The following is a 25,758-nucleotide window of genomic DNA, read 5'->3' on the forward strand; positions in this document are numbered from 1 at the left end:
AGCCTTGAATGGAAAGCAAAGGAATTTGTTTCCATTTTCACTGATATCCTTTCCATCTGTCTTCCTTCTTCCAGGATTGTGGTGGTCTCCTGTCTGAAGGAGATAACCAAGGCTGCTACCCTTTGGATGGACACATCCTCTGCAAGACCTGCAACTCTGCCCGCATCAGGGTGTTGACCGCCAAGGCTAGCACTGACCTTTAAATCCAGTCACCTATTTAGCGGTTAGTCGGTGGCTCTGAGAAGGATGAAACACAAGAAAAATATAAGAAGAGAAATAGAAAAAGAGAGGAAAGGCAATCAAGCTATGGGATGGTCTCTACTTCATCCACTACTAACCTTTCTTTAGAAACACATAGAGTGTGAGATTTTTTAAAGTTCTTACCAAATACACATTTCACATTTAATCATGTAGGACCTTGATGGGCCTTTGTTCCCAAGGACTTGCACATTTTTGCACGGATTATACTCCATCCCATTCACTTCTGCATTCCTTTAACTTTTAATCCCTATGTTTGTCTCACTTTTCATCTGGTTGAATGGCTTTTTTTAGTGTGGTATTTGCTGTCACACAGTTTTTCCTGGGTGAGTCTGCCAACTCACAGGTGCTTTTAGGCTTGAAGGCTCCATCCTATCGCTTCCACATTGCCAGTGAGCATAAAAGATAGCCATTCTTTTTCTGTGTATTGAAAAATAGATCTTTCTGTTGCTCTAAACTAGTCGTGTCCCTTGGGAAAAAAAAATGCACAATTATATGTCAGGCTATAAAGAATTTAAGCTGTAAATTACATAGGTTAAAAGAAGCCCACATCGAATTTGCAACCATCCTAATTCAAAATCTATAATGACCAGTGTTTGGGACTCATTTTAAAACAGATACTGGTGAGAGAGAACCAAACTTCAATATTTTTCTAAAGAAATTATGGATAGGGTATGCTGGATAAAGCATTTTGGGGTGATATTTGAAAAACTCATTATTACCCCAAAATGTTATCTTAAGACTTTCCTTTTCCATGCTACCTGGACATAATAATATGGACAAACTTGGTTTTCTCTAGAATATAACATTTCCAATACTGTTCCACTTTTCATGTCAGAAATATTGCCATTTTTTTTAAATATCCAAACACAACTACCAAAATTGACTTTTTCTCTAGAGGAAAATAGCTATAAAGAGCAGTTTAGAATTTTTTTTTCCAGGCCCAGGTCCTTTTTGCCTGACAGTTGCAAATCAGGGCACATAAAATTGTGTTAGTTTTGTGTAGTTTACTTTAAAAAGACAGGAAAGCTTGAAAAGATTGTGAAACCACAGTTTCATTATTCTTATAATCCTTCTGCAACTCAAATTACATACTGCAGAAGACATTTTCATATCATCGATGTGACATTTACACCACACTTTCAAAGACAATCACTGAAAAAAAATTGCCTTTTTGAGCTAAAAATATGCAGAGTCTCTGCCTAGAATCTTTATTCAAACTCTTATTGGGCAGGGAAATGCTTGCTTGCCAGCTCCAGAACCGCATCTACTTTACTGCGTTTTAACATGTTTCTTTTAAGGAAGGACACTTCTCTTAGTAGCAGGTTACCGTTTTATAAACTAATTAAGTATTTTGGATTAAGATTAGTTAAAGCTTTCTTCAAATTTTCCACAAGTATATACTTTCAAATTATGAAGTATTTTAAATATACACAAAAGTATAAATAATAATATAATGAATCTCTGTGCCACCCAGTTTAAGAAATCAAATATAACAAATATAGTTACATTCCCCTGTATACCCTTCCCTGATTCCACAGGTATTTTTTTCCTGATTAGAAAGTGATAAAGTTTTCTAGTCTGACTTTTGTTTTTAATTTTTAATTTTAACACTCAGAAATGAAAAATTGTTTGTGCATGTTTTGAATTGCAACCCAGGCCTCAAGAGGCCCAATTAAATTTATTTTACTTTAGTAGGAATAATCAATCATAAAGGTGGTTGATTTTTTTTTTCTGTAAGAAATTCTTAAGCTTATAGCTCTTCTGAGTTAATCTGTGGCTCATTTGCTTTGGTCACCAAACGGTTTTGTTTTAGAACCACCACAGTTACAGCTTTTCAAAGGGTCCTTTGACCACTGTCCTTTCCTTACCTTGCTGCCCTTTTCCTTGATCTCACATTTCTCATAATGTGAAATACAAGGGGTCCACTTCGGGCAGCATGTGAATTTTAGGATACAATGGCAACTGTATCTCTGAATTTCTGTCTTCCAAATGAAAGGCCAGACCATGCAGATGATCTCAAAGAATACTGACTATTAGACAATTGAGGTGATAATGATAATATAATAATATAATCTGCTTGAATTGTTTCAGTAACTTGTTTTCTATGAAATACTTGGGGGGAAATTGTCTTTTGGTCAAAAGCAAAGAGCCCAGTTTATTGAGAGAGAGATTTTATCTCTTGAAGTGCAGTCCTATTAGTATGAATTTTGCCAAAGGAGGGAGAATTTATGAAATATTTATACTATAAAAATGCAATAACATTCTACTTGTTTGTTACATTTAAGTCCTTATGTAACTGAATGTTTACATGCCAAAAAAAAAAAAAAGAGAGTTATAAAAAAATGCTTTCACAGGCCCCTCACTGTGGCATTGCCAGAATACTGCTTGCTTACAATCTTTATAGTGCATTTTTATCACATAACCTCAGAGTATCTTTACCAAAGATTTTTAAAGTAAATGTCTTTTTAATATAGACTTATCATACTTTTTTAATAATGAATGTGCACACCTACATATATAGACTATTTAGATTTAGATTTTTTTTTTTTCTTTCACAAGGTATAATAAGGAAAGGATCCTAAAATATTTTATTTCAGGATTTCTTAAATATATGATTTATATTGCTTTCTTATCTTCTATTAATCATTTGGTGTCAGCAATGCCAAATCACTTTTTACTGTTTTAGCTACATGAAATTTTGCCTATAACAGAGATATAAGGATCTAGTACCTTAAGGATTATAATTCTACTGTCTTTTGATATATTGTCTTGATTGTTAATCATTTAAATACATAAATAATAGAAGAGAATCATAGAGTCTATAAGAGAAAGTTTGTAAAAATATACTAAAAATATACTGGCTTTAAAAAAAGTTGTCAAGAACACAAATATTTGGTAATTTTATGTAACATGAGAGACATAGAAAAGGAAAAAGAAACCCACTATGTCTTGGGCTCTGCAGACCGTTTCACAATTAGATTTCTCCATTGCCTGGATCTCCAGCTCATGGCGACTGAGTGTGGAGTCTCATCTGCAAACAAATCGGCCTTTAAAACTCAAAACTAAGTCATGTGTCCCAGCAAAGTGCATCAAGACTTTGAGATCCTGAACATCTCTGCAGCTCAAAGATGTGGGTTCTTTTTTCTTTCATTAACAAATTGTTTCTGTAAGAGCAACTTCTCTGATCAAAATTACTTCATTGAGTGTATGCTGATTAATACAGTGGAGATATCAACACTATAATTGTTTTCTCACTATGAAAGATTCTGCAGAGATGTTTGTGATGTTTCAAGCATATAAAACTCTCAAGTGTTTTATATTTGGGTCCCAGGGGAAAAAAAGAGCATTTTACCATGGGGCTATAGTAGAGGGTTTATGGAATATAGACAGGACTCTGAAAACACAACTTCCAACAGTTTTCCTAGTTAGTAAAAATCCTATTAATGTGAACCAGCCAGGAGTAACAGTGTTATTTCTATTTGATATGGTTTGGGCTTCTCTTGTCAAATCTGTGTCAGCTGCCCCTTGATCCCTCCATTATCAAGTTTTGCAGGGTGTTGGGGAAGTTATGGCAGCTGCCAGGGAGATCAGGGAAACACTGATGTAACCTCACAGCCTCTCACCATTCCTCTTGGCTTGGAAAGGCTTTTTTTCCATATACATTTCTAGAAATATTGCTATTCTACCTTAGTATTTCACATTTGTAGTTTAAACAAGCGATTGTCCATCTGTTGCCTGGAGCTACAGTACATGTGTGTTATGAATGAAATATGACAGCATGTTCCATACCGTGCTTTAGCCATCTGTGGGAAACCAGGAGGCTGGAAAAGATATACCTCTGCAAAATGTGCCTCAAGTTCATTTCCTGAGATCGCTCTTTTGGTGCACTTTCATGGGAGACAATCAGAGAGCAACATGTATTTGTGCCTTATTTTTAAAGAATCTTTACACTACTATGAATGCTCCACTGAAGAGTCTGTCACTTAAATAACCATCCCCAAATCTCCAAGATATACTCATCAAAAAGTCGAAATCCAGAGAAATCTGAACTCTTCATCTTAATGTATTCTAACAGTATTTCTGTTCTCGCCATCTCTTAGAAGTACCTTACAGATTCCTAAATTAGGTAAACATTCTTATGCCACAAGATGATGTCTTGGGTGTTGTTAGTGACTAGGTGGTCTTACTTAGTGGTCTTACTCTCATTTTATTTAGATAATGAAGACAGACTTCCACTTGAGCCTTTAACACCTATTCAGCATGTCCACTTTTTTTTTAACTGCCACAATTTTTTTGTTTGTTGTTTTTTTTTAATTTAATAGTGTACAGAACAAGTTGAGGATCTTGGTTCTGAGTCATTATTATGGTGCAGTCATGAACATTTCAGGTCAAGTTATTTCCTTGACAGATAACTTTTCTCATGAAGCTGTTGTTTAGTTCACTTATTATTTCAACCTTTAAAAAGTGATCTGATTAAAGTTGTGTGGCGTGGTGAGAGTTCTTCCTCTCTCTCTCTCTCCCCCGCCCCTTGTCTCCCTTCTTATTCCTTCCCATTCCTACTCATTAATGTTATCGTGCTTGGACTTTTCATAAATAAGTTAAATCAATGCATTACAATCCTTATGGAATTATGATCATATTAAGGGAAGAATTGTACTGCAAAATATATGTGTCATCCATAAATTCTTTCTTTAAAAGTACCTATTTTTCCAGATTGTGTTTATTCGTAAAGTGAGGTGAGATAATAGAGTCTTTCAGTTTTATTTTAATGAGTTTTCATCAGGGACTCAGATCACAGAGTTCTGGGCAAATTCCTTTATGACTGGCCTACTTTTCTCAGCTATAGGCAAAGTGATCTTTCTAAGACTAGGTTGAGATTTTTTTTTTTAATCCAAAGCATTTTGACCAACAAAACAATCATATTTTTAAGTGGTGGCATGTTATTTTAGATCAGTGAAACTTGAGAGTTTTCCTTATGGCAGGGGAAAGCTATTATCCTTCTGGAATTTTTAAACATATCAGCATTTTTCCCATGACAATAATATTAAACCCTAATACTTGAATCACAGTATTTTGCAGGGAGTAGGTCAGCAACAGAGTTTTTCCTGAAGCGCAGATTACAGACCTGTAGTCTGTTTATAAAAAGCAACCTGAGAAGAACAATCTGGGTCTTTCAGTAAAACATAGTGTCTTAAAATGAGTCAGAGATTCTTTTGAACTCTGGCTAATACCGATCGAAACATGCCTTCTGTGTCCACTTTTTATAAATTTGTTTAGAAAAAGCTTATAATTCTAGGACTGTATTTCTATTTTTGGTTTCTGCCCTTACTTCTGTTTTCTACAAGTTGACCTTGATTTTCATTTTTAGGAGGGTCACATATGAGGAAAGTAAAAGCATAACTAATACATACATAATTCAATACACAAATGAATTTGCCGAGAATTAATGATGGTCTCAGTGAATGTGTTGTTTTGATAAACAGGCAGAGGTTTTTGGGGGGGTTTTTTTGGTTTTTTTGTTTTTTTTTTTTTTAACCTGTCTCCAAGAAGAGAGGGATTTAGTGGGGAAGGAGGAATTTGAGAGAAGGGGCAGGTCACAATTTAAACAATAAGATTCTTGTACCGTGTAACTCAGAATTTTCATAGGGGTTTTAAGGATTGGCAATTGTAGTTTTTTAAACAAGTAAAATATTTATATTTCCAAGTTTATGAGGTGTTTAAAAATCACTATGGCTAACAATGTATTTTTCCCTTGTCAGAAGAGAATTAAAATGGGAGCTGCTTCTCAGCCCCATGGCATGGCCATAACTACACAAGACTTGTATAATACATGTCATTTCATCCCTCTGTGAGAGGGCCATAGCTCATTCTCTTTGTGACAGATGGCAATGCATATTCTTACATAGTCTTAGTTAAGCTGTACTACACCCTAAGCATCTCTGAAGGTTAGAGGTTTCTATTTTCACACATTCAGTATTTCATCCCTTCCGATGTACTTACTTGGTGAGCACAGTAGGCAGGGGTTGTTTTGGTCTGTGGGTCTCTTGTTCAAATCCAGTCATCCACTTTCTGTAATGCCCTGCCTAAACAGCTATACTAGAATTGATTTGTACTGCTTTTCTCCTTTTTAGTTACAAGCACAGAAAACTAACTTTAGCTTACTAAGTTCAAAGAAGAAATATAAAATGGCATATTTTTCCTTCAATATAGAAAGGAAAGACACTTACTCCTTTACCTCTTTTATTTTCCTGGACTCTGTGCAAGAAGTTGTAGACTCTATAATTTTGTTATCCAACATGCGTGTGGCTTATTTTGTGGGAAGTTGTGTGGAAGATGCATTTTATTAAACTCATTGACTTTTCTCCCGTGAAGTTACAAAAAAAAAATTACTAAAATCTTCGCTCTTTATTCCTGATTGTTACTTAATTTACAGCAGTTTCTAACCACACTAATAAATATCTCTTATCCTAGCCCGTGTTATAAGCACAGATTTTGTATGATTCTACAAGCAAAATGTTATGTATACTAGAAAGATGAGGGAAACCATAGCTAATTCTTTTGTAATACTTTAAGATGGTTACATTAATCCTTCCCTACTGTGTGCTTGCTACTTTTTCCAGGATACTTATTCACTTATGGGCAAGAGAAAACATCATTCATCTAACTCTGTTAGACATTTACCTAATAGGCCCAAATAGAAGTCTTATTAAATGACCCACAAATGCAATCAACTTGGTACTGAACATAGCTTCTAAATTCAGTGTTCAACCCCAGGAATAGAATGATCTACCAAGACTGAGACAGGTTTCATTATGTCATCTTGTGTTCTACACCAGTGTAGAGGGCTATAGCTGACCCCAAGCCCCAGTGCTGTTCCTAGACATATCATGTGTCCTTTAAGGATCTGAATCTCCCGTTATTTTCCTGACAAGTCTCCATTTCACATCTTCTTAGAGCTGGCTAGTATGTAGTATTATTCATGGCAGTCCCTTCTACCACTGGGGCAGCTTTTTTCTACAAAAGTTCTTCCGTGTTAAACAAAACTCTGGCTCTGGAGCTATGCACAAGAAGTCTAATGTGTAATGTCTAAATCGTTGCCTCTAGGTCAGATATCACTAACTCTTTCAACTTTTCCTCATTGATTGACATGGTATCAAGTCCAATCACCCTCTTGCTTCTCCTTTGAACAGTTGGACCCAACAGTATTTTCTAATTTTGTTTCAGTCCACTTGGTGAAATGTAGCCAGCACTTTGGGTCAGGCTAGGTAAAAACACTTTCTTCAGGGTTGAAAGTAAGTGGAATTGGAATCATCCAAAGGAAACTGATATTCGATGTGGAAACTTCCCCCAAGGACTCAGACCCAGGAGAGTGAAAGCTTGATGAGGATAGATCTCCCATGTGTGCAAAACAGTCCTCTTACACTATGTCCTTTACTGTTTTTGTTGTTACCAAAAAGGCAAAAGAGGAAGTGAGCTAGTTAGTATATATGTCATCCATAAGACTGCCACTTCTTGGTCAATGTTCATAAATTCTCTTCAACCCTTTCCCTTTGTTCTTGTCTCCTCAAGAATAAGACATTTCTTGTCCATGTTCCCATACTGAATACACAAAAAGAGTCCTGGGCTCTTTATAGGTTCCACATAAATATTTCTGGCTGGTTGGGTTTTGAGATTTGCTTTCATTCTTCTGGGCTCAAATGTTAGTACCTATAGATGTTGCACTCTAGACCAAGTGAGCAGCTTCTCTACTTGATTAGTTAAGAACTACCCTTAGGAGTCCATGTTTTCTCTATACTTTTGTCTTTCTAACATCTTTACCCCTTACTCATCTCCTCAATGTAATAATCACTTTAAGAGAATCAGCCCCTAAGTAACTTTGATTGAAGCTAACTGCAGTAAAATCAAATAGGTTCAGTCTGCACTCCATAGGAAGGAATATAGCTTCAGGAAAAGTAATTCTCCCCAGTGGTATCAGTAAGGCTTCGTGGAAGAGTGAACTTTGTTAAGGAATCTTGGTTCATTGGCTTGATTTAGAAGTTTAGAGAAGAATACTGACGGCACCAGAAACAAAAGGAAAGCATAGGTTATGTTCAGAGAAGACCTTCTGCTTTAAGTATCACAGATTCTGGAATGTCCTTCACAGGAGAAAACGCTTCCAGATATTCAAGGTCAGTGAGAAGGGAAAAGCGTAGAGCAAGATTGATTCAATTTGCTTTTTCATCTCTATGTAAATGTAAGATGGGATAAGTTGTCAAATTATAATCCAACCCATACAGTATTAACAGGAATCTTTTTTGATAACATACAAAATGTACATTTGCATTGGCTCATAGTTCTGTAATCCACTCTTGCACCAAACACCCGTATCTTTTGAGCCCACAAGGCAATGAGCAGGACACCTCTATTTTCCTATTACTTCTAGGTCCACAATTGGAAAGGACTCCACATTCATCTATTCCACTTGGTGTTAAAATTCCCTTATAGATTTCTTGCTAAGTCATAATCCAGACTCTGCTTAAGCGTCACCTGCATCAAGGAGCTCATTACTTCATAAGCCCTTCCATTTCCTCCATCATGCTTTGTTCCAAGCTCCCAGAACCAGCCTTTGGGGTTTAGGTGCTCCTTGGTGCCACACAAAATTAATCTTTAGTACATAAGAAAATGTCGCTTCCTCCCTCTGTTTTCCTTCCAAATATATTTTGCTTTCGGCAACACATTACTTTACAAAAAATAAACTTTGATTTTTTTTTTAGCTGAAGATTATGAAAACCTTTAAACATCCTTAAAAACAGTCTGACGGGTTTTCTAAGGGTTAGGTTTTAGAGTATGAGTTTGGGGTTGCTGTTTTTGCTTTCTTATTCAAAAGACAAACTGTTCTGACCGTTGTTACACAGCTTCATGCCTTCCCCCAGTAACTAACCCATGAAACCCTCTCCTGTTATTCATTCTGCTGATACTGACCTTAAAATGTTGGGAAATGTCAGCGTGTGGTCTCCACTTCTAACAAGGAAAATGTCAAAAGCAGAAAATACTGGTTCTATTGAAATGCATCACCTCTGGCCAGTTGTCCTGTGCGAAAGGAAGGAGGTTACATTATGTCATGGTTTTACATAGAAATGTGTACCTTCTTTGCGTATTGTCCCGAGTTACTATTTAGTGTCAATACCATTCCTTGGTCTCTGGGAGGACAAGGCTTTCAGCCCTTCCACCCCAGCCTTAAATTCCAGAGTCCTATCGGCAGAACCTGTCATCAGGCTCCTGGGCGGGACTTGGACGTGGCTTTCTGAGCTCTGAAATAATAATTCCTAAGAGAGCTTATAAACTGCTTTCACACATAAAACAGCCCTGGGAGGAAGGTTATTAATAGCCCTATCCTAGAAGAGAAAGCTGAGGCTCAGCACCGTTAAGTGACTTGCCAAAAGCGATAGAGCTGGTAAGTGGTAGATTTGGGGACATACCCAGGTCTTGCAAGTGCAGTGCTCTCTCCAGTGGCCGCTCTCAGGGCACAAAATACCTCAGAGCACGCTGTATGCTTCTCACAGACCACCGTGCCCCCTGTTTGAGGGCATCCAAGGAAATTCACATAGGTTACTCAGCTATCAGGTGGCAGAGCCATGTGTGTACTGTGGTGTTTGAGGTCATTTAGAGCTTGCATGCATTTTCTGTGTCATCTTGTGGGAAACTACTAGGTATTCTGATTGGCAGTGTGATGGAGCCGGTGAGGAAACGCCACCGCTAAGAACAAGCACTGTGGCACTGAAGTACACTGCAGCAAATTTCCCCAGAGACCGTGGTTTACTTTACATTAACTGAAAAACTCTCTGAAACTGTGAGGTTCTGTTTACCAACCAAGACCATTTCATTTAGAATCCAGTGGCGTGCAGAAGTGACTTGACCCTTAGGACGATTCTCCTGTGGGCTACGATTTACACCCCACAGAGGCAGGAACTGCTGTAGGTAAACAATGCATATTCTTCTCTCAGTTCACATTTATCGAGGCCCACCAAGTGTATGTCACAGCATCAGGCATTTCCTAGCCAGCCAACCGACCTTGACCTTGAAATGTCTGTGAACAAATGCTATGGGATTGACTGCCGTTCTGCGACTTGGCTTTTGCTATTTGATAGCCTGGGCTTACCCAGCTGTGGTCGTTTTGTGATTTGTGTGTACTTATCATGAGGCGTTTGGTACTATGTTGTTTCCAGCATACTTACTTGGAAGCCTGCGTGTATATTCTAGAACCTGCTGTACGTGGCATTTCAGCAACTGGGCATGCCTTCTCTTGAGCTGCATCCCTCGGGAAGCTGTGCCTTTTGATGTGTGCTCTTGGGTTTTTAGTTCCTCCCATTTCTCATTATAGTTGTTTGGCTTTAAGTTAAAATCTGTTCACTGATTGAAAAATATCTTTCTTCATCTGAGTTAAATCTACTGCAGGGAACCTTTAAAATGAGCTTATCTAATAAGCTTTCTAGGCCTTTTCCCTCCCTAGAGTCTGCCATCCATCAAGCTGGTCTCATCATCCCTCTGCTGAACTCCCTGGGATTAATGAGGGCCAAGTTAAATAACAAATGGCCTCTCACCCCTTTCCGGTCTTCACACCTGGGAAATACATGCGGGGCCGGCGGGGCCAGCAGACGAGTCTCCTTGGCTGAGACGGCAACATTTAGACACTGGAAAGGTGGCTGATCTTGCTGTGCGGTTGATTAATGTGATGACTGATAGAGTGGAAAATGATTTCTCGTAGAATAACAGGTATAACCCTCACTACAGGAGTGGGTAGCAGAAGCTACTGAGAACTTTTCAGAATTATCTGGGTGAGTACGCCTGAGCCGAGACTCACTTGGGTAGAAATGGTGCTGTCTTATTAGAGGGAATAAAAGGACAGTGAAGCTGTGAATATGAAAAAGCAGCCCTTTAAAAAAATCAAGGGAGCCACAAACTCTGGTTTATCTTTACATAATGTAAAGGAAATTATGAATGTATTTTTTTCTTCCTCCACTGTACACAATATTACCCCCCATACTTAGGGAAAATACAATTGTGTTGTCTTCAAAACGCTCATCCATGCACGTGCTTGCACACAGGCACACTCTCTCTCACACACACACACGCGCACACACACGCAGACATCTTCCAAGAAGGCTGATCGTTCAAAAAGGAAATCTTCTTTTAAAACACTTGGATTTTTCAGGCCAAGAAACTAATAATTCCTAGACCTGACCCATTTTAGTGACTGCCAAAAAAGAAAAGAAAAAGCTATTTAAATTTTGTACGCATCCATTTATCTCTTAAAATATGCCAAAGCAATTTGAGGTGAGGGTGGAGACTAAGGTATTTATCTCTGCTGCTTGAGGCTCTCTTTATATTTCTACCTGTTGGGAAAAGGGTAAGAACTATTCTTGGGTGATTATTATTTGATTCATTTGTGTTGCCACCTTGTACGATGCCTGCTTTGCTTCCTACCGAGGCATAAGAATGAGTTGGTTTTTTGACTCCTTTTCCCCTATCACGAGGGAGTACATATTAAAGCCTGAATGTCTTCCCTCACCAAATTATTTCACTCCATTTCTGAGCTAGTTTAGAAAGTGCACAAGGGGGAGAGCTAGCTTTTCCTGGATATATGTCTCCATTTTTCTTCTTTCTTGGGAGACAAATATAAAGGAAAAAAATCCAGTTTCTTTTCATCTTTCTTTCTCTTTGGGTGACAGTTGATGATCACTTAGTAATTATAAACCAGAAGTAGGCGAATAGCTTAGCCAGGTTATGATGTATCTGCCAACATGCTTCATTCCTTCAAACACAGACTTTGAGAGGAAAAGGGATTTTATCATTTAAATGCCAACAATAGGAATGGCCTCATATTTTAACGTTCAAACAGTAAAAGGTGAGTTGATATTTGGGCAGTGTTTGCATTTTACTAACCCTATATGCCTTCTGCTTAGTTTTTAGATGAATGTCATTACATTAGCATATCAGGGCGAAATTGCCAAAAAGTGTTAAAGTGCCTTGGACCTTCCTCACTGGGTAGCAAGTTGAAACTGGGATAAACCGTGCCAGCCTTCTTACTTAACTGAAATACCTGAACTGAGGTGTATCCTTGATGAAAGAGATTTAGGACCCTGGAAACTAAATCTTGTCACCCACCATTAGCTTCTAATTAACTAGTTGCAAAATCATTTTTAAATGACTTTCTTCCTTTTAGTGCCCATTTTTTCTCTTGGGAAAGCTGATGAGCAAATTATCCAAGAATTATTTCTTATTAAACAAAAAGTCAGAATATTTCCCCCCAAAAAATCTGAAGTAGTCCTCATTAATTTTCAGGAAACATATGAAAAAGCAAATGGAATTAAAGATGGCATCGGTTGTCTGATTATTTAGCACGAATAAAACTATATGATTTAATGTGCCTTCAGCGAAAATTTAAACTAAATGCAAAACTTTAACAGCAGGATGCAGTATTGAACTTTTGCCTTGTTATCTATGCAATTAATTACTTTTTTTGTTTTGTTTTGCCTTTTAAACTTCACCTTTATCATTCTTTATCATTAGTTAAACAGATTTGGGGCTGTCTCTTTCTCTACTGGGAATATGTGCAATTATGAGATGCACCCCCCCAAAAAAGGAAGGGAAAACAAAGAACTTTCGGGTTGCAAATCTGTGCCGTGGAGTAGACGTGACATGAAGATGCAGAGCCGGAGGATAGTAATATTCTCTGAGCCGTACACACCAGCTTTTATTTCATGGCTTTGTCACAGGCTTTTCTCCTTCTGTGCTGTCACCTTTGAGAAAAACGATTGCACCTTCTCCAAGTCTGCCTTTTAACAGCTACAGTTGAGTTGGCAAGACTTCCCCAGCTCTGAATATAGCCATTTGCCGACTCCGGCCTCTTTGCGAGACTGACTCAAATCTGTGATCTTCTGTTCAGCATACACATCAGCAAAGTGAGAAGATGAGCACTAAATATAGGCTCTATTAACTTTACTTTTAGATTTACTGCCTTCAAAAAAGTGCCTATTCTGAGAAACATAGACGTTATTCCTACATATGTATGTACACACGGTACCCAGAGTCATACCGTGCAGCCTTCAAAAACATACCATCGAAAGGAGTAGGTGCTAAGATAAGGAAACCTTGCCAAATGAAAGTCCCTCGTTTCCAATATCCCCTCCCAAGTGGCACCGTGAAACAGGCTGCAAGCACATTCCCTGAGCATTCCTTGCTGATACAGCCACTTTATATTTTTATCCTACTGGGTGGTGGCATATTGCTGAGGTTTCCTGTATCTACTTCAAGGGAATATATTATGCTTTATGGAATTGGAACATTTAGTCAGGAAAAAAATTGTTTAAGGGAATTAATGAGCCAGGGTCTGTATTAGGATATGTGTCATATGTGTGTTTTATAAACTAAGCATTGGTGAGCTTAGAATGTCAGCACATTGCTTCTCCTTTTATCTCTCAGGCTAACATCAGTGAAAACTAAAGAAAAGTCTTGGCTCTGAGAATCGGAGGCTCAGGGGGCCAAAGGACCTTGCCAGATCCTTAGAGCATCTTTACTTTGACTCCTAAAAATAGTAGCCCATGTTATTTAATGGCTTTTGTTTCCATGGTTCTGTCACTGACATTATAACTGTAGATATTGTCGACGGAGCACCAGCTCAGCCTAGGAAGTTGGATTCTTACCCAGGTGTGGCAACAGGAGAGGGTCTGGACAAATAGGACGAGGTAGACTATGCACGATTTTAGGAAAAGGGTTGAAGGGAGGACGTGCTTCCAAAAAAGATCTTTCTCAATGTGTCGTCTGACTCAACCAGCTGGCAAATTACACTTGCCAAGTCGCTCTCTTCCCTTCTAAGTCAGTTGGCTCCACGTTCACTTGATTCTGCCTCTGCTTTGGGAAGGCAGGATACCTCCATTTAGCCTTTCCCCAAGGAAGCTCTTGGCATCCACTTGGTCACAAAGTTGTCTCCTATGCCACCTAGTTTCACCAAATGGAAGTAAAGGGGGACAAGCAATAGAAGATGCTTCCCATGCCCTTGAAGTCAGCCACCATTCTGCTTTCCATCTAAGGGGCTCCACTACTTAAACTAGGGAGGAGGGCGGAACGGATCATGGTTTCATCATTTCCAGAGTGTGGACCACCCTTCCTTAGTTATCATTTTATGAGACCACTTGTCTTCTTGGAGAAAGTGATACTCTTCACTGAGACTGTCTACTCTTCCTGGTGATCTTCTGTTTTTACTTTATTCAGTTTCAACACTAGTCATTTTCTTTCATTTTTTTAGAGAATCAGATGTTAGTACTAGATAAGGGTTCAATCTCTGTGTGATGTCAAAAGGGGCATTGGGATACTACAGAGTTTTTCCTCCTTGGAAACAAGATGGACTGGGAAAGAGACAGCATGGCTTTGCTCCAGGTTTCAATCTGATTGTGACTATGAGAGAGTTTTATGTAATGTTAAATGGTATTTACAAGTAGACAGATCAAGGGAAAAGGGGGAAAAACCAGGTCTTCTCTGTGCTAAATGTGTCAAAGAACAAGAGCTTCCTTCTAACTAAATACAGTCATAGACCCACCATGATCAGCTGCGAGTCTGAATAACATTCTCTGACTTAGGGAAAGCCATACACACACACACAAAACGTATAGGGAATATGCCTTTTTTCACATGTATGATACTGACAGAGCCATGGTATTCCCAAAATACAGAGTTCTCTTTTTTATTCTTAGCAAATTGCATCTCTCCACTACATCATGAACCATCACTGACATATCCAAAATAGCCCTCATGGTTCCTTATGAAAATGAGATAAAACCTGTTATAAGCAAATGATTTGGGTTATTTTCTTTTGTTTTTATACATTACCAACTATATTAAATCATGTTTCTATTTACCTTCTATCAGTTTTTTCTATCAATTATGTTTTTCCAATACTCTATAAGAATAAATACGAAAATCATATTCCTTTTTTTCTGTAAAAGAATTGCAACTACTTTATTATATTTAGAAATCCAATAAAGTTATTACATTTACTTGCCTATGTGTGGAATTCTTTTTGAGTTGGATAATCCCTGTCTCCTTTCTTCTAACCTCTTTTACTGTGATTCATTTTTTACATCATTTGCTTTCCATATGGTCCTCTGAGAAAGGGAACGTCTCTCAAAGCAAATATGATGCCAAAAAGACAATGAAGGTACCCACTCTTCCCCACTGTTAGCACGGAAGATCTTAAGGTTAGATACGTTCAGGAATTACTTGACCACTTTGTCTTAAACTTTCAAGTAAAGAACTTTCCCCTTTTAAAGTTGGATCCAAATGAATCAGTTCCTGGGGTGGGGGGCGGCAAACGGAGAGTTCTCCACTCACATCACTAACGGCTGGCTGACTTTTCACACTTTTATTCCACCTGTTTTATGCATGCTTTTCCAATGCTGAGAATCTGCTCTGTGCTAGGCTCCTTGAGGGATACAGACATAAATAAAAATCAGACATAATTCCTGCTTTCAAGAAGTCTCTAGTAAAGCTGACAAATAACCATGGTAAGAAGACAGGAAGAATCAGACACTTGGGAGAGTATAACTCAGCATTTTCAAAACTTTTCATTGTCATATCATTTTTAATAGGTCTGTGATCTGGAAGGATTTTTGCCCACATTTTATAGATGAATATGCTAAGAATGTGAGAAAGTTAACAATCCAAGATCACCATTCGTTCACTGAACACTCATTTTTAACTTTTTAAACAGATCTACAAGAGAACCCAGTACCCTGACCCCTAGTCCAGTCTAAAATGTAAGAGTGGGGCTTCCCTGGTGGCGCAGTGGTTGAGAATCTGCCTGCCAGTGCGGGGGACACGGGTTCAAGCCCTGGTCTGGGAGGATCCCACATGCCGCGGAGCAACTGGGCCCATGCGCCACAACTGCTGAGCCTGCGCGTCTGGAGCCTGTGCTCCGCAACGGGAGAGGCCGCGGTAGTGAGAGGCCCGCGCACCGCGATGAAGAGTGGCCCCCGCTTGCCGCAACTAGAGAAGGCCCTCGCACAGAAACGAAGACCCAACACAGCCAAAAATAAATAAATAAATAAAATGTAAGAGTGGCTAGAACTAGAGGGCACATGAAATTCCTTCCATGAAATTCAGAAATGGGTATCCCTTCTCCTTCCCACTTAGGCTTTGGGTTTTATCTCTCCAACCTCATGTTTCAGCCTACTAATGCTGAGGGGTCTGAGAGCTCCGCAAGAGGCCGCCAGTTTCAAAGGTACCAGACACAAGGTGTGTCTTTGAATTAACAAATGGTAGATACATCACTGGGGCTCGGCGTATTTGTAACTTCTTGCCAGAAAGCTGTAAACAGAGAAGGGCATGTAACATGTGAACTTGCCTTTCCTTTCCCTATTTTCCTCAAATTACTCACTTTATGTTCTTTGGCCCCCTTCTGCTTTGTGTTTTAACACTGCACATATATTTATTTGCCCCTATTCATCAAATGTGAGAGCTAGAAAGGGCAAATAGAGAGCATGTTCTCTGATTTTGTGAAGGAAATACTAGGTCCCAGAGAGAGGAAAGAATTTACCTAAGGTCACAATGTAATTTAATTACAAGGCTGGATCTTGTGTCCTGGCCTGACCCCGAGTCCTGTGCTATCATACTGACAGCTTTAATAATGTGGAAGAGAGTAGAAAAAGAGTTTTATATATAATCTCCATTTCTAGGAAGAAGAAAGACAATTTAAAAATGAACAAATACTGAGAGGGCTTGGTGTCCATAGAGCATAACTAAAAGAAATTCTAAAAGACATATTTCAGGAAGAAAGAAAATAAACCAGGAAGGAATATCAGTGAGGCACAAGGAATGGCGAGCAGAGAGAATGGCAATCATATAGTTCAATCTCAACCTGAGTTTATCCCCAGAATATAGGAGTAGTCGAACATTAGAAAATCTATTAATGTGGTTCACCACTTTCACAGAACAAAATAGTAAAGTGTTATAATCATAATATCTCAATAGATGCAGGAAAAGAATGTAATACAATGAAACATTCATAATAAAGAACAACCCCTTAGCAAACTAAGAGTAGAAAGAAACTTCCTTGAGTAAAGTCTATCTATGCAAAGATCACCACAAATGGTGAAACATTAGAAGTAGTTATTTTAAATTATAAAAGAGGATACCCACTATAAACACTTCTATTCAACTTTGTACTGAAGATTCTAACCAGTACAGTTATAATAAAAACATGAATAAAAGATATAAAGAATAGAATGTAAGAAACCAAAGTGGCATTATTCATAGATGATATAACTACAGAAAACTATATATAGAAACCCAAAATAATATATAAATAATTAACATTAAACAGATTTATAGATAGAGCATACTGGTGATTGCAAGAGGGGAGGAGAGTGGATGTTGGGTGAAATAGTTGAAGGGGATTAAAAGGTACAAACTTCCAATTATAAAATAAATAAGTCACAGGGATGTAATGTACAACATAAAGAACATAGTATAACAGTAATAATTTTGTATGGTGACAGATGGTTACTAGACTTACCGTGTTGATCATCTCTTAATGTATTTGGTTGTCAAATCAGTATGCTATACACATAACAGTTTGCTAGATATAACATTAATATACCAAAACTGCATTTTATTTCTGTGCAATAGCCACAAAGAGTTTGATTATGTATTTTTGATAATGTATTTTTGAATAAACCATATATAATAGTGACCAAAAATGTAAAGTACCCTAGAATATCTTTTTTAAAATATAAAATACCTAAATGAAGAAAATCATAAAACGTTATTGAAAGACATTAAAGTAGATCTAAATAAGTGGAAAGATATACCATCTTCAAAGATAAGAAAATAATATCATAAAAATGTAAATTCTCCCTAAATTGATTCATAGATTTAATGGAATGCTAATCCAAGTCCCAGCAGAATTTTTATGGACTTTAGCAAGCTGAGTCTAAAATTTACTCAGAAAACCAAATGCCAAATACCCAAAACATTTTTAAAGAACAAGAAAAGATAATTTTCTTTACCAGATAAAACTTTCTAAGCTATAGTAATTAAGGCAATGTATTATTTGTATAAGAAAAAGACATGCATAATCTAAATGGACCACAGCTGAGAATCCTAAAACAAAACCATCCATTTATGGTAACTTTATCTTTGACATGAATGATATTTCAGATCACTGTGGCAAGGGTAGATGCTGAGATAATTAATTGGCTTTCCATGTGGAAAAAAATAACATCCAAAGCCTACCTCATGTATACAAAACTTTAAGACCTGCTAAAAAGAATCTTTATGTTACAAAGAATTTATTAAACAAAATAAAAAACATTAAAGCTGTAAATAAAATAATAATTTAAACCCCATTAAAATTAAGAAATGTAGTTAATCAAAAGACTCAAAATAGCTTCAAGCTAGGAAAAGCTATTTGGCAGACATAAAAATAACAAAGGATTACTATCCAGAATATACAAAGAATTCTTAAGAAAAAGAAAATTCAATAGAAAAATGGGGGCAAGAACAGTCATTTTATGGAAGAGGAAATACAAATGGCCAATTGACATATGAAAAACACTTATGTTAGTCACTAGGGAAATGCAAATGAAAACCAATATAAGTTATCATTTTATACCACCAGATCAGCAAATATTTAAAAGGCTGATGATGTCAAATATTGGAGATGACATGGAGCAATGGATATTTATATACAATATTGGTGGGAGTATAAATTGTTAAAATCACTTTGGAAAATAATTTAGCATTATCTAATAAAGATGATGATGTGGAAATCCCATGACAAGCAATGCTGCTCTTGCCCATGTAACCCAAAGTCATGTACAGAGACATACGGAGCTGTACTGTTTGTAATGGCAGAAAGCTGAAGATAAGACAAATGTCCTTCCAAGGAGAATTGGTAAGTGAATAATAGTATATTTCTGCAATAGAATGATGCATAACACTGAAAACTAATTATCTATAATTGAATAAATCAATGTGGTCAATTCTCAGAAACAATGTTAGAGGAAAACATTCATAAACAAAAAGATATATTCATATCATATTGTGTATAGGAAATTTTAAAACAAGAAAACTCATTATGTTGTGGAGTTAGGATAAAAGGAGGGAGATGTGATTGGTGAAAAACATGGCATAAGGGATCTTCAGTGCTGTTATTAATATTAGATTTCTTTAGTTGGATTGTAGGTTCATAGGCCTTCATTTTATTATTATACATTATAATATGTGTTATATACCTATCATATATTTCATAATATAATAGTTAAGAGAGAAAGAAAAGGAAGAAATGCTGTCTTTTTTTTTTTTTTTTTGGCTGTGCTGCACAACTTGTGGGCTGTTAGTTCCCCCACCAGGAATCAAACCCAGGCCCTCAGCAGTGAAAGCATGGAGTCCTAACCACTGGACCACCAGGGAATTCCGAAAGAAGTGCTTTCTGATAACTCTTTTTTCCACTCCAGTGCAGAGTCAAGTGCTCAATACATCCTTAATGACCTTAAGCCTGCCTTAGAAGAAGGCTAAGCACTTTTCAGCACTTTTTATACAAAATCCTACAAGTAACTTCTTTAGTAAATGTAGATGCAGATGAATGGAAAATGGGGAGCAAAGCTCTCAGCGTGGGCCATGCAATTATAGGACACTTATAGGACTCCACGTTAATGTCTGGCTTTGTTTACCTTTGACACTACTGACACTTCAAGACCCAGACTCCACGTCACCACCTCCAAGAATTTTTCTTTCTTTGACCTCCACTATGATATTTGTCACTCTTATGTATGTAAGTCCATACAACTTCTAACAGACATATAGTAGGATACTTATTGTACTAAAGTAAAATTTTCTTTCTTTTCTTCTAGTTTAAATTTCCATCTGGACTGAAACCTTGAAGGTTGAGAATTGTGTTTTATTCATCCCTGTATGCATTGAGCCAGGTGTAACAGGCCTGGAATACATGCGTATGAAGAGGAGCCTGGATGAATGAATGAATGAACGAGCAAATGGGCGCTTCTGTACGGGGTGGTAAGGGTTAAGATATGCTCTCTCGCTAGAGTGGTCCCTAAAGGAAATGGACACAGAGGTGTGACTGCAGAGCAGGAGGGAAACGATTACACTTCTCCAGGAGGAGAGGAAGACCGGACCAGTACACACTTGCCCTTTTTGTCGCCCAGAGATTGCCCACTCCATTTTTTTTTTTTTTTTTTTTTTCCATTCCCAAGTCTTTCTGAGTTTGTATGCAAACCTTTTTCTCTCAGGGGCTGTGAAGAACCATTTTGTATGCTTTACTGTAATCCAAGGGCAGGGAGGAATCCCTTCAAACCCGGGACAAAATCTGCCCACTAAAAGGACTTCATCGTGGCCATAGCCAGACGCAAATGTGTGATGTCAAGCCAACCTAAACTATCCCATTGTTTTCAAGTGTGACTAAGTACTGACTAATATTACTTCCTCTGGCACTTTTTTTTTTTTTTTTTTTTTTTGACTCAGTAGAATGGAAACGTTCCAGGCTGTTGTTCTACGTTGCTGTCTGGACAGGATAATTTGCTGCTCATCAGAACCACTCGAGAAAGGGAAAAAAATGGAAGAGGGAAAAAATAAAAACAACCTCCCAAGGGTTCCCTTAAGTTTAGCAATGGCTTTTTGTTCTTGGATTTAGTCATTTTTGTTTTTGTTGTCCTGTGTTATTCACAAAAGCAACAAAGAATATCACAATCCAAATGAGAAAGGACCTTGCCCAGGTCATCTAGTGAGGCGTCAACAGTTTCCTTGCCCATCCTGAGATCTGCGGTGTCCCTGGGACACCAAGGCATTTCCCCCACCCCCCATCAGGCGCGATGTAAACACCCTTTTTCTTAGTTCGGGAGCTCTGTTCCTTCCAAAACAAGCCTTCACACCTTTGGGCTGCCAACAGTTCCTTCCATCTCCCTGTAGACTATTCCTCTTAGTTTTGCCTTCTGGGAAGTTTTTTTGCAGAGTGGTGTTTACAGAGAGTAAGGAGATCCCGAGCCTTTTCCATGTGGACTAGATCACTAGAGACAGGTTGGTAATGACTTCTGTCAGAGAGAAAATGGAGAAGTGAGCGGAACTGAAGCTCTAGAAATGTGTTCAAAGAGTGGAAACAGAGAGGAAGGACGCCCATCAAATGTGCCTTTGGAAGATCAGAAGAGTCCCTTCTCCCTCATCATGGCAGATTATGGATAGCTGAAATCGTCTAACCCAAGCTTTTCAGTCTCAATATTTTCTCCATTCATTCTCTCCTTCCAAACCATCAGAAGATGCCAGCCCCTGCCTCACCCAACTTTTCCAGGCTGCTGGCCCTCCTAGCTTCCACTCAGCTTCTCCTCTCCCCCAACCAGTCTGGTGGCAGAGGGGATTGACTCTCCCATACTACATCTCCCCTCTCTGAGGTTTTGCTCCTTTCTTTGCAAGAAGCTGGATGCATTCACAGGAAGGCACAGCGCCGCTCCGAAAATCAACCAAAGCCCCTTCCAGCTGTTGGATTCACTTTTCTCAGGGGACAAGTCATTTCTACAGCCTTTGAGTTTCTACCAGGTTTAGGGTCAAAGGAAAAGCCAGTCCCCACAGGACCTTTTTTTTTTTTTTTTTTTTTAAACGTCCTTATTGGAGTATAATAGTTTTACAATGTTGTGTTAGTTTCTGCTTTATAACAAAGTGAATCAGTTATACATATACATATATCCCCATATCTCTTCCCTCTTGCATCTCCCTCCCTCCCACCCTCCCTATCCCACACCTCTAGGTGGTCACAAAGCACCGAGGTGATCTCCCTCCCACAGGGCCTTTTAGCTCCCTGGGAGTTAAGATGAAGGATTCATTACAAGGCAGAGATGATTGCCTTTTTCTTTTCAACTGTGATTGGTGGCCCAGAAACCACAGCCATCAAATACAGAGGCTCTGCTAAATCATCACAATTTCAGCTACTAATTAGGACTAACGTTCACAGCAGAGGAGTCTGTGGGGGGCAATAAACCGCTTCTTCAAGTGATTAAACTTCTAAGCAAACACACTTTGATTACCACAAGACCCATTCCTTGGCAAAGGTTCTCCCAGGTAATGGCATCCCCAAGACGTGCCTCCATGAGTGGAGGATCTGGTAGCCTGGAACTCTGGGTGTGCAAGGCACCCTGTCTCCTCTGCCAGAGCCCTGCTCCACCTCTAGTTCTGTTGAGATGCCTTCGGAGACCACATATGTGACAAACTTGTGACTAGCAAGTTCACTGGGTCAGCTGTGTGATGACAGTGCCCAAAGGCTCAGGCCATGTAGGGAGACTGAGCAGAAGCACAGCTGGGGAGAGGGTCATCTGCTTCTTCTGGGGTAGAGGGTTCCCTGCCCCTTGGCCGCAGTTTAAAGGAGTGAGTTTAGAGACAGTCACCGTGGTGACGAGGAAACCTGAGGAACTGTGCTAAGTACCTTCATATGAGTTATCTCCATAGCAAAAATATAGGGATTTGCTCCAGATCTTTTTCAGAAGTATTCTCTTAATGTGTTTTACAAAAACAAACAAACAAACAAATAAAAACTACACATGAACTACATGCTCGTTGTAGAAAAAGTAGGAAATAAAAACAAGCAAAAAAGAAAGTTTTAGTATTCCATAAGCCCATCATCTAGAGGAGGGTTTCTCTCAACCTCAGCACTACTGACATTCAGAGCTGGAGGGCTGTGCTGTCCTGTGCTCTGTAGGATGTTTAACAGCATCCCTGCATCTTCTACGCATTAGATGTCAGTAGTACACTGTCTCCTCCCCCAACTGGACCAACAAACAGGTCATGAGACATTGCCATATGCCCTCTAGCAGCAAAATTACTCCCATTAAAAACCAAAATTCTAGAGATAATCAGTAATGCCATTTTCCAGTCTTTTTTCCTACATGCAAACAAGTGATACCTATTTTTAAAATGGAGTTGCAATACATATATTGTTTTGTATTTTCATTTTTCACTTAACCAAAGATCCTGAACACTTTCCCATGTTGATATCTGTTCTACAATATTATCTTACCCTCTCTATTGTGCTCCATTGCACCGTTGTAACATGATTGATTTCATCTTTGATTTGGGGACATGGAGATTATTTCCAAAGGTGGTAAGAAGATGAAAACCAAAACCAATTTTTTGTGTGTCTTTTGCCTTCTAAAATGGGAAGAGTTTGGAATAATGCATTTGAATGGGGAAATAAATCTTTCTGGTGTGTCTTTTCATTCACAGACACCATTGAGGAAGCAAGAAAGGGAAAGAAATCTTAAGTTAAGGCTCTTCTGTGTTGTTAATGGGTAAGATACTGAGTAGAGTCCATTCAGGAATCTCTGGTTAGTATAGGGTAGGAATTGAGGAGTAGAGAGCCAGATGAATCTGAAAAGTATAAGGGAAGGGAAATAGCCTAGGCGTGGGTAGCCGAAGAAGAGGCCAAGAATGCAGGATCCTGGAAAGCAAAGAAGAGAGTAGATGGAAAGAGGCTTAGAATAGGGGGAGGAGGGTGCTGAGAAAGGTAGTTGTCTGCTGAACATGAAACCTTTCACTGTCCAAACCCTTAGTAAAGCTTGACCACACTCCTTGCTGTGTACTCCTCGCCAAGGTACATGGGAGAGTGAAAGATGTTTGGGGTGGTTTGTCTTATGCAGAGTGGTACTTGACAGAAAAGCGACAGTAGGGGCAGATGCAAAAAAAAAGAGCAGGGATGGAGAATTAAACAGATTTTGGAGGCAGAGTCAACTTGGAGAACAAGAATCACCAGAGATATTGGGATCGGGGTCCCAGGGTTTTCCCTGCACTTGAGATGAGTCCCTGAGCCAAACTTGCTTAAATATTAACAGCCAAAATGACCTCAGCAGGAGGTCATTGAAGAATGAAGAATGAAGAATTCTTCATTCAACATTCTTCATTCAACATTGAAGAATGTCCAGTCAGAAGACACTTAAATTACACTCTTTTTTTTTTTTGGCTCTTACAAACACTGCATAGAATACCACTGTAGTTAAATATTTGCAAACAATGCTTAATTTTTTCTTTAGGCTAAATATTAGAAATGGAATTATTAGGTCCAAGAGAATGCACGTTTTAAGGCTTCTGATACATGTTGTCAAACAGCCCCGACAAGATTTTCATAATAATTTATGCTTTTATCGTTACCACCAACAGAGTGCAACAGTTCCCTGTCACCATTATTTCACCAGCAATGGTATATGTTCTTCGCATTTTACAGGAGAGAGATATGAGGCTTGTCCATGTTTACAGAGTGATGGAGCTAGACCCAGACCCACCGCTTTCTGATTCCAAGTCCTGAGCTCTTCTCTATCCACTGTGTTGCCTCCTTTACCAGAACTGGGGGTATTTAACCTTTAGAAGACTCAGCCAGCATCAACCCTGATCCTGTTATTCCTCTGCTTAACCTCATTGCTCTTAGGTTAAAGCCTAAACACTTCAGTGGCTTGGAAAGCCCTTCACAGTCTAGTCCCTAGTTACTTCTTCATCCTTTCCCTCCCTTGAATTTTAAGCTCTCCCCATACAAAATTTCTCCAGGTTCTCTAATGTAGTTTGTTCTCGCTATGGCCTCAGGACCTTGGTACCTGCCCCTCCCTCTCTCCTAAACCTCTTTGCCTGGGTAACTTCTGTTTATCCTTCAGATTGAACTTAAACATCAATCCCTTCATGACCTTTAAATTATGAGTTAGGTACCCCTATTACTCCTATGTACTCCACAGCACTTTTTACTTCCCCATCATAGCACTCATTAATTGTGTTGTGATTCTTGTCTAATTACCCAACTTCCCCGTTAGTTTTTTTTTTTGGCTGCGTTGGGTCTTCGTTGCTGCGCGCAGGCTTTCTCTAGTTGCGGCGATCGGGGGCTACTCTTCGTTGCGGTGCGCGGGCTTCTCATTGTGGTGGCTTCTCTTGCTGTGGAGCATGGTCTCTAGGCGCGTGGGCTTCAGTAGTAGCAGCGAGTGGGCTCAGTAGTTGCAGCGTGTGGGCTCTAAGGAGTGTGGGCTTCAGTAGTGGCGTACGGGCTTAGTTTTTCCGTGGCATGTGGGATCTTCCCAGACCAGGGATTGAACTCGCGTTGGCAGGTGGATTCTTAACTACTGCACCACCAGGGAAGTCCCCCCCATTAGTTTTTAAGCCACAGAGAACAAGATCCATGTTTACAAAACCAAAATCAGTTCTCACTGAGTAGCACATTCCCGTTTAGACTAGACAGCTACACTCCCAACCACTTTGGAGGGTTTCATAAACAGCCCGTCTCATCCTCTATGTTCCCTGCTTGGCATCTGTAGGTATTTGAATGAACCATCCTCACAAGAGACAAACATATTTCCTGTCAATACCAGGAAGGAACTTCCAATAATAAGAGTTGTCCAATAATGGGGTAGGTCTTCTCTTTATGTCACAAGATGATCTGCGTGTGCTTCTTGGTAACTCCTGACATGACTGGAGGCGCCAGCAGTCAGGAAT

The 25,758-nt window shown here is 38.9% G+C and overlaps 1 protein-coding gene across 13 annotated transcripts in view; it reads left to right on the forward strand.

Moving 5' to 3' along the window:
- The window catches only part of LPP (LIM domain containing preferred translocation partner in lipoma), a 695,870-nt gene extending 680,577 nt beyond the window's left edge, over positions 1 to 15,293 (forward strand). For all 13 annotated transcript variants that reach the window (XM_059920756.1, XM_059920758.1, XM_059920755.1 and 10 more), the window contains one exon: positions 75 to 15,293. In XM_059920756.1, coding sequence (XP_059776739.1) covers positions 75 to 203 — 129 coding nt within the window. In that variant the 3' untranslated portion in view covers positions 204 to 15,293. The remainder of the gene's footprint in view (positions 1 to 74) is intronic.
- Positions 15,294 to 25,758: the final 10,465 nt, after the last annotated feature.

Source organism: Balaenoptera ricei, chromosome 4 (genome assembly GCF_028023285.1).
Source record: "Balaenoptera ricei isolate mBalRic1 chromosome 4, mBalRic1.hap2, whole genome shotgun sequence".
Lineage (NCBI taxonomy): Eukaryota > Metazoa > Chordata > Mammalia > Artiodactyla > Balaenopteridae > Balaenoptera > Balaenoptera ricei.